Source organism: Stenella coeruleoalba, assembly GCF_951394435.1.
Source record: "Stenella coeruleoalba genome assembly, chromosome: 4".
Lineage (NCBI taxonomy): Eukaryota > Metazoa > Chordata > Mammalia > Artiodactyla > Delphinidae > Stenella > Stenella coeruleoalba.
The window spans coordinates 1619645-1632893 of NC_137149.1; the positions used below are offsets into that span (position 1 = coordinate 1619645).

At 45.5% G+C, this 13249-nt stretch overlaps 1 protein-coding gene across 3 annotated transcripts in view; it reads left to right on the plus strand.

The window, feature by feature from the left end:
* The window catches only part of RNF4 (ring finger protein 4), a 42953-nt gene extending 38063 nt beyond the window's left edge, over window positions 1-4890 (plus strand). For all 3 annotated transcript variants that reach the window (XM_079919298.1, XM_079919299.1, XM_079919300.1), the window contains exons 5-7: window positions 1224-1379; window positions 2084-2132; window positions 2705-4890. In XM_079919298.1, coding sequence (XP_079775424.1) covers window positions 1224-1379; window positions 2084-2132; window positions 2705-2854 — 355 coding nt within the window. In that variant the 3' untranslated portion in view covers window positions 2855-4890. The remainder of the gene's footprint in view (window positions 1-1223; window positions 1380-2083; window positions 2133-2704) is intronic.
* Window positions 4891-13249: the final 8359 nt, after the last annotated feature.

Below are 13249 nucleotides of genomic sequence, written 5' to 3' on the forward strand. Positions count from 1 at the left end.
GAAAGAGTTGTTCTGTGGAGCAGTCAGAACACACATTTATCAATTAAGTTCATCGCCTTGTATGGGTGAGGTTCACGGTGCCCAAAACAATTACAGTAGTAACAATTACACCGATCACATATAGCCATAGCGAATATAATAATGATGAACAAGTTTGACATATTGTGAGAATTACTGAAAAGTGACACAGACACGAAGTGAGCAAATGATGTTGGAAAAGTGGTACCAATAGACTTGATTGACACAGGGTTGCCACAAACCTTTAATTTGTACGAAACGCGGTATCTGTGAAGCGCAGTAAAGCAAAGCACAGGTGTGCCTGTAGTCAGGCGATGGGCTTGTCAGGTTCTCACTAGCTCTTTCTGTAGGCCTCGAACACAGGATTGGATTGATCTCAGTCCTTGGTGTATGCTACTCTCCGTAGTCCCTGCATGGCCTACTTCAGCTGTTTAATTATTTTTAATAAAGTATTAAGCACTGCAAACCCTTCTGCCAGTAAAGGCTCCGTCTCCGGCAGTAGCCCACGTGGAGTGAAGACAAGGAGAACGGGTGGGGCTGGTTGGGAGCTTCAGGCCACTGGTGCCCTGTGGCATCGTTGTGATCTCACTTAGTTCTCACAGCAGCGAGGGGGCGCTGTTTTTCAGAAGAGGAAGTTGGCAGTTCCTGAGGGTATGGAACTTCCCCAGGTCACGCAGCTCCCAGAGACTCACTAAACACCTGCAGGCTGGGGCGCAGTGTGTCAGCTGCTGGGAGGCTTTGCTGCTCCCGAGGATTTTGCATTTGAAACAAATGCTTCAATTTTATTGTTTTAAGAGTTTAAAAGAATACAGAATATTTTACGTCAAATTAATTGTGTATTTCTCTTTTGTTTTTCTCCTTTTTCAAAGATTGTTGAAGGTGAGTGGTTTCCTCTCCTTCCTTGGGTTTGGGTAGAGGACTGACGAGGGTGCGGTGGCAGGGCCTCGGGCCTTGCCAGCTCTGTAGGTGTGGGAACACTCCCGGGATGCTGCTGCTCACGCCTGCAGTCAGTCCCCTTCCTGCTGAGGAGACGTCCCCCTGGGCATCTGCACGCAGCAGGGGTGGGGGCTTCTTCTCTTGGGAAGATGGGAGGGTGGTCTCCGTGCAGCTGGGACTGGCCTTTTCCCAGTCAGAAAGGAGGGTGGGTGGTGAGGGTGGTAGGACTGGGAGGCCCTGCTCTGAACGTGGGCTCACATCTCAGAAAGGAGGCGGCCAAGGAGGAACGGCAGGAGGCTGCGCCAGGAGCACGCCGACAGCTGTGTGCTGAGCAGTGATGACGAGGAGCTGCCCAGGGACAAGGACGTGTATGTGACCACCCACACCCCCAGAAATGCCCGGGAGGAGGCCGCTACTGGACTCAGGTACCAGCGTGCCCGCTGCTCTGCTGCTGCCGTGCTGGGGACAGGCTCTCTGCCGGGAAGCTTCTGGATCCGTGGGACCCCATCGTCCCTGGAGTGAGGATCCTCTTCCTTCCTCTCCATATTTCAGTGGAGAGGTTGGGGCAGGAAGCAGGGTATTAGAGACACTGACCTTCAGCCCTGGGCTCAAGAAGGGCTTGTTGTAGCATCTGGGTGGCAGGTGGATCTGGAGCTGGGCTCAGCTGTTCCCACTGTGACCAGGGCGTGCCAGGCACTGGCTGGGCGGGTGTGAATAGCTCCAGGCTGAAGGCAAAGCCCCGCCACCTGGGTGGAGAACAGACCCAGCGGCCCCCGGCCTTCTGCAGCAGGACTCCTTGGAGGAAGGGGGTGCTAGGCGCAGCCCCTGCCCCAGACAGGGAGGCTGGAAGGGGGCTCTGAGGGAGCATAGGCCAGAGGTGCGGGGCGGGGACAGGGCGACTCCAGTTGCTTGTGCCTTCTCCTGCCCCCATCTCTTTCCTCCCCTTTCTCGTAGCCTCCCCCACCCCCCATCGGGACAGCCGGCCATCTTGTAAGTGTCCCGGGTGCCTGTGCTAAGGCAGGGTCAGAGGAGGCTTTTGTGAGGGGATGTGGGCTGCTTACATGAAGCCACTTAAGAGTAATTGATGTTTGCGTTTGCTGAGGAACTGACATGAGCACTGTGATTTTAGGCCCTCTGGTACTGTCAGTTGTCCCATCTGCATGGACGGGTACTCGGAGGTAAGCAAACTTAGCTGTGTCTTCCCTGATTCTGGTTCTCAAACTGCTTCAGTGAAAGAATTAGATGAGAGAGCACTCCTCACTGGGTGGGCTTTTGATGCCTCTGTTTTGCAGTCACACTTGGGTTGGCACATGGCTTGGCACACCTCTGTGAAGGGGGAGGGTACCATCTTCTTGGGCCCTACAGTCTTGAACTCTGGGCTGCCCTGTGCATCAGTCCTGTGTATTCCCTACCTGGCCTAATTGGAAGCTGCTAGTGTTCACTGTGGCCCCAGGCCCTAGGGCACTGCCCCACTGGGTGCCTGGAGGTTCGTCAAACCCCCTTGCGCTGTCGCTGCCAGAGACTGGCTGCTGCCTCTGCTCTCGGCTTCAGAGACACCGCTCATACTTGCCTGAGCCTACAGAGCAGCATCTTTAGTTCTTCAGACCATCTCCCTGCTTTTCCTGCTGCAGCCCTTGGCCCCCTCCTCTCATTCGGCATCTTAGAGACGGGCGGGAGTGGATTCTCTGGGGGCTCCCGCTGCTCTGGTACAAGGCCAGACATGAAGCCTGTTCTTTTTTATGTTTTCTAGATTGTGCAGAATGGACGTCTCATTGTTTCTACAGAATGTGGCCACGTCTTCTGTAGCCAGTGCCTCCGTGATTCCCTTAAGAATGCTAACACTTGCCCAACTTGCAGGAAAAAGATCAGCCACAAGCGGTACCACCCCATTTATATATGAAGTGCTGGGCTGCTCGGGAGACGGATGGACAGACAGAGCCTGGCTGGGTTCTCTACGGCCTTACGTGGGCTATCTGCCGCCAGTTTCTTGAGCTCAGAAAGACTATTTCAGAATCAGCATCTGTAATGTAAACTGCTCTCGTTTCCCACCCCGTCTTTGATCCTTTTGTTACCTCTAGTCTGATGCTGTGGAGCTGGGCCCAGGGCCCTCCCAGCCCAGGGTCTACATCTGCTCCTCTGGGTGGTCTGGTTCCAGGGAAGGAGAGAGGGAGTCAGGCCCGTTGGAATTGAGAATCGTGGTTCCAGCCTCTTTCCGGAACCTGCACGTTGCCAAGAAGTTTTCCCCATTTGGAAAGTTTGCCCCAGCTTCCTGCTGGCAGTGTGTCGAGGGCTGGCCCCGGTCGGAGAGCAAACAGGTCCACCCAGCTCTCCTGGGCACGCTACCTCCTCCCAGGCATCTGCCCACCACAGTGACCAAGCCAGACAAGGGTCCATCTGGCCTGAGGATCCCAGGTGCAAGCATGGCCCCGGAAAGACCAACCACTGGACTTTTTTTTCTTCCCTTGAGTTTCAGAGGTCACCCGTGATTCCATCTGCATTGATGTCGGGTTCCTGCAGATCACAAGGACCTCTGCAGGGCAATCCCCAGTTTTCTAAGAACGAAATGTGCAATAAAGCCTGTTCTTTGCCTACTTTTCAGCAGCCCAGGAGATGTAGCACTATTAGTGTCCTTCAGAGGCCTCATGTTGCCTACAGAGCAGTGCCTGTCTCGCCCCGTCTGGTTCACCACCTGTTCTCAGGAACCTTACCCATGCCCGAGTTCACCTGGTGCAGGCTGTGCAAGGTCAGTGGGGCAGGCACGTCGTCGAGTATCCTCTCTTTTCTGATAAAAATCCATCCTTTGTTTACCACGTGCCCTCCGGTCCTCAGTTCCCACTGCCTCATGTCTACTCAAGCATAGACCCTGGGCGGTGGTGGCAGTAATTGTGGCCTTATTAGCCGCCCGTGTCCATGCTGTTGCCCAAGTCACAGCTGACCTGCGTTTCAAAGACCTCGGCTCTCCAGACTTGAGCTGGGCACCCCCCACCCCTGCAATTGACATTCATTTCCGAAGCTGCTCTTCTGGCCACTGGGCTTTGATCCTTTGGGCTTTGATTGCTCCTTAGGTTTTGGTTGGCAAAGTACGGTGGCCTCTCCTCCCCAGGGGCCCAGATAACACCCTCTGCTCGACTCCACGTGGGTAAAAGCCTCTGGTCTCAAGGAGGCAGAAGGTGGCCCGAGCTGACCTGAACTGCCCCCCGCTGCACAGGGCTTGCCTCCACCTCTGTACCCCTCCTTCCTCCGAGGCCTTCAAGCCAAACCAACAGCCTTTTCGTGTGAAACATCTTCGAGGTGGAAAAGGGGCCACCTCTGGCTTTGCTAGCAATAACTGACCTTCAGTTTCTCCTTCTGGAGGAGCAGGGACTCAGCACAGAATTCACTTTAAATGGGGCTGAAGGAGTATCCCTCCTCTATGTGAAAAGAATTGTTTCATTCTTCATTCTGACTTTTTAACTGTTTGGCTCACTTCCGGTTCGTTTGATGAAAGTACTGCTTTCTACTTGGAGTCGAGGAGGGCCGACATCAGTTGTCATCTGCGTGGTGTGCAGCGTGTCTGCCCTTCGTTCGATTGGACATCGTTGCCATTAAGTTCCTTCTGGGCTTCATGGAATCTCTTTTGTTATGTTCTGACAATACCCGGACTTCAGGAGCCAAGACAACCGCAGCCAAAATTTCTCACGTTTTATGCTTAAGGACAAATGGTTGATCGTAAAAGTTGTATTCCTTCATACTAACTTAAGTTGGGAAAAAATGTTTAGTTTCTACTGTTCAGAAGTTGCAAAACAGGAAAAGGTTGATAAGAAAAATCCTTTCCCTCCCTCCGTGTACATAGTTCAGATCTTCTTTGTTACACTTAAACTATATCCATGTATGTCAGTCTGTTTTGGACTCTCCTCTGCTAGTGTTACAGGCGGAAATAAACCAGTTTGAACCAGGTATCTCGTGTGTGCATTCATTTGCTCTTTTGGATCAGTATCACCCCCCACCCTTGCCCAAGGTGTGTGATCCTGTCTGCCTCGTGCTTGGTGTATTTTGTGACAGTATGTGTGCAAGAAAGTTGCTTGGTCATCTGCTGACCCAGAAGTCAGCAAGTAAGAGGTCATCCTTGGAGCAGAACCCCAAGTCCAGGCCCTGGAATCCCTAAACGAGCAGAATCTTAACCTCAGGCCTGAAGGAGCAAGGTTGGCTGTGGGCTGTCTGCTCAGTCTGGCCAGTGCCAGCTCAGGAGAGGAGCTCCGAGCAGTGTGGACTCGGACTGACCTGGGGTCCTGGCAGTGCAGTGCACCTGCCCCAACCACTGTATACAGTTTGCCCTCTGCGTGGGAGTGGGGGCCCAGGAGTGCATGGCGGGCCCGTTAGAGCCCCAAGCAAGCTGTGCGGGGAAAGCTGAAAAGACAGCATGGGCTTGGCTTACTTCCCAGAGAGTAAGTAATGGCAGAGTTGGCCTTTGCCTGCCTGCTCTTCTCCATTCCTGTCAAGTGGTCCCCAGAGACAGAACAGGCTAATGTGCTGGGTGCTCGGGGGCACAGAGGTGCTAAACTTCAGACGCCTGCCTGCCTTCTGTTGGAGACCACCAGAGACAAAAAATACAGTTATTCAAATGCTCGTTGCACATTTGCCATGCTCCTGGTGCCACACTTGGCTTGGTGGGTATTGAGAAACCCAGCTCCCGTGCCCTGCTAGGCCGTACATCATCGAGGGAGACAGTTCCCCAGGCCAATGGGAAATAAAACTGGCAAAGGTGAGGTACGGGAGTCCAAGAGAACAGGAAGAGATGCTCAGCTGTGCTCCGCAAGGTCTGAAACTTGTCTAGGTAAAGAGAAGAGGAAAGGGTCGTTGAGTGCAGATCCCAGGCCTGGCGCCCTCGCAGTGTACAGGCCTCCCGAGACCTGAGGGTGTGATTGACCAGACACTTCCTTGGTGGCCCCCCTAGACCAGCAGTGTCTGAAGCCAGGAGCCAGGTGAGGCCTCCACCCTCGGCAAGCCCAGGGAGGAGAGCAGAGTCCCATGAAAGGGCGGGGAGTGTGTACCACAGGTGTGTACTAGCAGAGGATGTCCCCCAAAGCTGGCTACAGAAGGGGCTTGTTTCTAGGTTTCTTAGTTTTGAAACTTAAGTGGCATCTTAACTACCTTTTTTTGTTGTTGCCATATGGAAATTTAATTGGTTTTGTAAATTGTGTAAGCATTCTTGCCAAAGTCTCATTCTAATTAAGAATCTGGATTCTGTTAAAATTTTGTACGTTCACAACCATATCATCTGCAATGGAATGTTCTAATTCTTGGAACTTTCTTCTTCTTTATGAACTTGTTAGATAACAGGTAACAGAGGTTCCTTTTCCAACCACGAGATAGGAGTTTGTATTTTATTTCTGTTTTATTTTGTCACAAGGGATGTATCACCTTATTGGTTCTTTTTCTACTTCTACTGAGACATAGGATGTTCCCCCTTTGGATCAGTTAATGTAGTGTATCACAGTGATTTTTTTTCAGTGCTCACCAGCATATTTCATGGGTAAATCTACTTTGTTCATGATGTTTTATCTTACACATTTCTTACTTTGTTTTGCCAATATTTGGTTTAGGGTTTCTAAATATCCATGTTCATGAGTTATATTGACCTATCATTTTCTTACTCTTTGTCAGGTTTTGGTTTCAAAGTAAGTTCCCTACAGTGAGACTAAGGAGAATTGTCTCTATACCCTGGATTCGAATTATTTGTTCCCTGAATGTTTAGTAGAACTCAGCAATAAAATTTCTGGGCTATTATTTTTATTAAGGAAAGATTTTAAAATACTGATTTGATTTTTTAATGTTTGCAAATTATTCACATTTAAGTCAGTTAAGTTACAGGTTTCTGGGAATTTGTGTATTTCATCTCGTTACAAGTCTTTGGTATAAAGTTCAAAATATTCTCTTGTAAGCTAATTAGTCTCTGCAGCATCTTTTTATCATTAATACTAATTTATGCTTTCTGTTTTAATCAGTTTTAGAGATTTGTCTGTTTCATATTCTATTTATGTTAATTCCAGTACCCAAAGTCTTTGTGGGTCTAATTCTGAGGCCTTTTATTCCGGCTGGCTCTCACTAATGATGACTTCCTTCTTTGTGTGTTTTGTAAACTTTTTTCTCCCTTACTTTGAACCCAGGTAACTTGGTAACTATCTGAAAATTCTTTGAGACCTGAATTGAAGGTGGGTTCCTCCAGAAAGTATTTACCCTTGCTTTTTAATTTTTTACCCTTGCTTTTATGAGGTGTTTAAGGCTTAGTTACGAACTCAAGGCCACTGTATTTATTTATCTTTTATACTGTGAAATATACCACACAAAAAGCACACCTCACTGAATTACTTCAAAAGTACAGTTCAGTGAATTACCATAAAGCAAAAGCCTGTGAAACAACCAACTGCAACAAGAAACTATTACCAACACCTTAGAAGCCCCTTCTTGTCCTCCCTCCTGGTCAGTACAGTCTGCCTTTTCCTCCAAGGTAATCGCTATTCTGACTTTTATGAAAATCACTCCTTTAACTATAATTATAGTTTAATTACCAAAACACAATCCTACTCATGTACTTTACTTTTGCCTTTTCTTTGCACTTTAAACAGATGGAATTGGGGACTTCCTGGTGGTCCAGTGGTTAAGACTCTGTGCTTCCACTGCAGGGGGCAAAGGTTTAATCCCTGGTCAGGGAACTGAGATCCTGCATACAGCACGGCATGGCCAAATTAAAAAATAAATAGATGGAATCACTCAATGTGTATTTTGTGGAGGAGGGGGGTGGCTTCTGTTGCTCAATATTGTATTTGTGAGATTCATGTTGTGTAGTTTGTTCATTTTCCGTACTGTATAGTATTTCATTAGATGAATATGCTTCAGTTTATCCATTCTTTCATTAATTTATGTTTTTTGCTATTAGTAGCCAAATGCGAACATTCTGTATATCTTTTGGTGCAGTTTTGCTCACATACCTGTTGGACATATACTTAAGTGTGAAATTACTGGGTTATAGCGAATGAACATTTAGGAGAACCCACAAATATGTGGACATTAAACAACACACTTTTTTTTTTTTTTTTTTTTGCGATACGCGGGCCTCTCACTGTTGTGGCCTCTCCCGTTGCGGAGCACAGGCTCCGGACGCGCAGGCTCAGCGGCCATGGCTCACGGGCTTAGCCACTCTGCAGCATGTGGGGTCTTCCCGGACCAGGGCACGAACCCGTGTGCTCTGCATCGGCAGGCGGACTCTCAACCACTGCGCCACCAGGGAAGCCCAAACAACACACTTTTAAATGACCAATGGTTCAAAGAAGAAATCACAAGGGAAATTAGAAAATACTTTGAGAAGAATGAAAATGAGAACACAGCATACCAAAACATGGGATGCAGTGAAACCAGTGCTCAGGGGGATAGTCATAGCTATAAATGTCTACATTAGAAGATCAAATCAATAACTGTATGCCTTAAGGAACTGAAAAAAAACCAAACTAAACCCAAAGTTAGCGCACAGTTACAGTACAAATTCAGCAAAGTTCTGGGGTATAAATTCACAAATCAGTTGTATTTCTATACACTGTCAACGATCTGAAAGGGAAATAAAATTCCATTTTCAATAGCGTCAAAAAAAATAAAAGGAGTAAATTTAACCAAGTAGGTGCATAATTTGTACACTGAGACATATACATCCCTACAAAACATTGCTGAAGGAAGCAAACCTAAATAAATAGGCATCCCATGCTTGTGGGTTGGAAGACAGTATTAAGATCGCAATAGTACCCAAGGCAATATAGTATAGAATCAATGCAGTCCCTACCAAAGCCCAATGGCAATTTTAATAGAAATTTGTATGGAATTTTAAAGGACCCAGGATAGCTAAAACAATCTTGAAAAAGAAGTTGGGAGACTCACTTCCCAATTTGAGAACATTATAGAGGTACAGGAATCAAAACAATGTGGTGCTGACTTAGGGACAGACATACAGACCAATGGAGTAGGATTGAGAGCACAGAAATGAATCCTCACTTCTATGGCCAAATGATTTTCACAAGGGTTTCAAGACCATTCAATGAAGAAAGGTCTCTCCAACAAATGGTGCTTGGAAAACTGGATATTCACGTGCATAAGAATTAAGTTGGTGGAGCTTCCCTGGTGGCGCAGTGGTTGAGAATCTGCCTGACAATGCAGGGGACATGCGTTTGAGCCCTGGTCCGGGAAGATCCCACATGCCGCAGAACAACTAGGCCCGTGAGCCACAACTACCGAGCCTGCGCAGCTGGAGCCTGTGCTCCGCAACAAGAGAGGCCGCGATAGAGGCCCGCACACCACGATGAAGGGTGGCCCCCGCTTGCCGCAACTAGAGAGAGCCCTCGCACAGAAACGAAGACCCAACACAGCCAAAAATAAATATAAAAATAAATTAATTAAAAAAAATTAAGTTGGGTCTTTAAACAGTATATAAAAATTAATGAAGAAATGGATCACAGACCTAGATTTAAAAGCTAAAACTATAAAATTCTTAGAAAAAAACATGAAGGCAAATATTCATGACTTTGGATTTGGCAAAGTTTTCTTATATATGACACCAAAAACACAGGCAACAAAAGGAAAAATTAATTTGACTTCATTAAAATTAAAAATTTTTGTGCATCAAAGGATACTATTAGGAGAGTGAAAAGACAACCCACAGAATGGGAGAAAATATTTGCATGTCATCTATTTAATAAGGGCCTAATAACCAGAATATATAAAGTGCTTCTCCAACTCAACAAGCACAAAAAATCAGCCCAATTTAAAAATTGGCAAAGGACTGAAATAGATATTTCTCCAAAGAAGACATACAAATAACCAATAAGCACATGAAAGGAACTCGGCATCATTAGTCATGAGTGAAATGTATATTAAAACCACAGATACCACTTTACACGCACTGGCTATTATCAGAAACACAGAAAATAAGTGTTGGTGAGGATGCGCAGAAATTAGAACCCTTGTGCATTACTGGTAGAAATATAAAATGATGAAGCTGATCTAGAAAACAGTTTGGTGGCTCCTCAAAAAGTTAAACATAGGATTACCATGTGTTCCAACAATTTCTCTCCCAGGTAGACACCCAAAAGAATTGACTCAGACACTTGGGACTCTGGTACTTGTATACCAATGTTCATAGCAACATTATTCACAACAGCCAAAAGGTAGAAGCAACCCAAATGTCCATCAACACATGAATGGATACAGTGTGCTATACCCGTACAATGGAATATTACTCAGCCTGAAGAATGAAATTCTGATACATACTTACAACATGGATGAACCATGATAACATCATGCTAAGTGAAATAAGCTAGACACAAAAGTACAAATACTGTATGATTCTACTTACATGATGTATCTAGAATAGGCAGATTCATAGAGACAGTAGAGTAGAGGTTACCGGGGCCTGGGGTTGTTATTTAATGGGTACAGAGTTTCTGCTTGGGATGGTGGAACATTCTGGAAGTGGATAAAGGTGATGGTTGTACAGCATTGTGAATGTAGGTATGCCACTGAATTGTACACTTGAAAGGGATTACAATGGTAAATTTTGTATTATTTTACCAAAGTTTTTTAAATGAAAAAAATACTAGCATACTATTATCATTCATATATCTATATATAAAGTCATATATATGCATATATATATATATATATATATACACACACACACACACACACACACACACACCATTTGTATGTCTTTGGTCTTTATTCCTCCATTTCAATCTGGAATAATTTTCCTACTGCCCATAGAATTTCCTTTAGTATTTCTTTTTTTCTGTTTGTTTTTGTTTGTTTGTTAGTTTTGTTTTTTTGGCGGTACGTGGGCCTCTCACTGCCGTGGCCTCTCCCGCTGCGGAGCACAGGCTCCGGACGTGCAGGCTCATCGGCATGGCTCACCGGCCCAGCCGCTCCACGGCACATGGGATCCTCCCGGACCAGGGCACGAACCCGTGTCCCCTGCATCGGCAGGTGGACTCTCAACCACTGCGCCACCAGGGAAGCCCTCCTTTAGTATTTCTTTTAGTGAATTCCTGCTGGCAATAAATTCTATTTTTGTTAATCTGAAAATGCCATTATTTTACCTTCATTCTTGCATGATATTTTTGTTTCTGAGTAAAAAATTACAGGTCGCTGTCTAATATGGTCGCCACGAGCCACACGTGGCAGCTGAGTACTTGAGACACGATGAATCCAAATGTAGAGAGACCGCAAGTATAAAACACACAGGGTTCCGAAGACTTAGTATAAAAAAAGAGTATTAAGATATGTTGTTAGTAATTTTATATTGGTTACATGTGTTAGTCATGATATTTTGAATATATTGTGTTAAATACGTTACAATTTTTAAAAATTATAAGTTGACAGTTTTCTTCCCCAGTTACTCTTTGTCATCCTATTTTTTCCTAGCTTCATTTCTCTTGCAGTCAGCTGTCACATACCTTTGAAGATACGTGAATATTTTCTTTGGCTGAGTTTTTTCTTTGTCTTCAGCAGTTTAGTAATGATGTGCTCAGGTGTGGTTTTGCTTGTTTTTATTCTGCTTTGTGTTCACAGAGATTTTTGAAACTGGGTGAATATCTCACCAATTTTGGAGAATCTGCTTCTGTCTGTGGCATTCTCTCTTCTTGCCTTTTGGGACACCAGTTACACATATGTTAAACTTTCAACTGTGTCTCATGTACTTTTTATTCTCTTTTCTGTTTTATCAGTTGTTTTGTTTCTCTCTGTGCTGTTTTATATTAAATTCTAACTCATTAATCCTCTCTTGTACTGTGTCTAGTTGGCTATTAATCTATTGAAGTCAATTTCAGTTACTTTTTCAGTTCTAGTTAATTTCCTGATAGATTACAATTATCAATTTTTTCGTCTTTTTTTACACCTTTTCCTCTATTTTCTTGAACATATTAATTATATTGTATAGTCTTTGCCTACCAACTCCAATATGTGACTCACCTATGAGTTTTTGTAGCCTTTTGTCTTTTTATTTTCAGTAAAATGGCCATGTGCCTTGATATGCCTAGAAATTTTTAATTGAAAGCTGAACTTGTGCGTAAGAAAAAAAAAAATCAGGGATTTCCCTGGTGGTCCAGTGGTTAAGAATCCGCCTGCCAATGCAGGCAGGACATGGGTTCCAGCCCTTGTCCAGGAAGATCCCACATGCCGCAGAGCAACTAAGCCCGTGTGCCACAAGTACTGAGCCTGCACTCTAGAGCCCATGAGCCACAACTACTAATCCCACGCACCTAGAGCCCGTGGTCTGCAAAAAGAAAAACCACTGCAATGAGAAGCCATGCACGGCAAAGAAGAGTAGCCCCCACTCGCCACAACTAGAGAAAGCCCACACGCAGCAATGAAGACCCAGTGCAGCTAAAAAAAAAAAATCATAGAGGCTGCAGGTGCTCTTTTCCTCTGCTAGGCAAATGGAGCAGGTGCTCCCCACCTTCATCTGGCTGTGCACCAAGCTACGTCAGGGCGGTATTGTGGTTTGGTAAGGTTCTGTTCACCACTGGCTCACTTCCACCTTTAGGATACCATTAGGGCTTCCCACTGAGCACTGGAGCACCTGTCCCTGGTTAGTCCTCATCTTGGTTAAAAGGTGGAGGAGAGCTACTTAACAGCCTTAGGCCGTATGTGAGAAACAGACCTACTGGTATTTTAGGGTTTTTTACTATGGTGCAGTCTGTTTACCTGAAAAATATAGTTTGTCCAAAATTGTTTTTTGTCTCCATACACAATTGACAGTTTGGCTGGCTATACAATTCTATTGTATATTTGATTTTCTTTCAGAATTTTGAAGGCCCTGCTCCACTATTTAGCTTCAAATGTTACTGTTAAAACATTTAGTGAGGTTCTTTTTTCCTGCCTTTTTTTTTTTTTTTTTTTTTTTAATGTGACTTCTGTTTTTCTTCCTGAGCATTTTAGGCTGGTTTTTTTTTTTTCATCTCTGGTTTTCTACAGTTAACCATCTTCCTTGGTGGGCTCTTTCAATCTGGACAGTCAACTCCTTACTTCTGGTAAACTGTATTACTTCTTTTTAAACATTTTTATTCATTTATTTTTCACTGCGTTGGGTCTTCGCTGCTGCGCGCGGGCTTTCTCTAGTTGTGGCGAGCAGGGGCTACTCTTCGTTGCGGTGTGCAGGCTTCTCATTGCGTTGGCTTCTCTTGTTGCGGAGCATGATCTCTAGGCCGTGGGCTTCAGTAGTTGTGGTACGTGGGCTCAGTAGTTGTGGCTCACGGGCTCTAGAGCGCAGGCTCAGTAG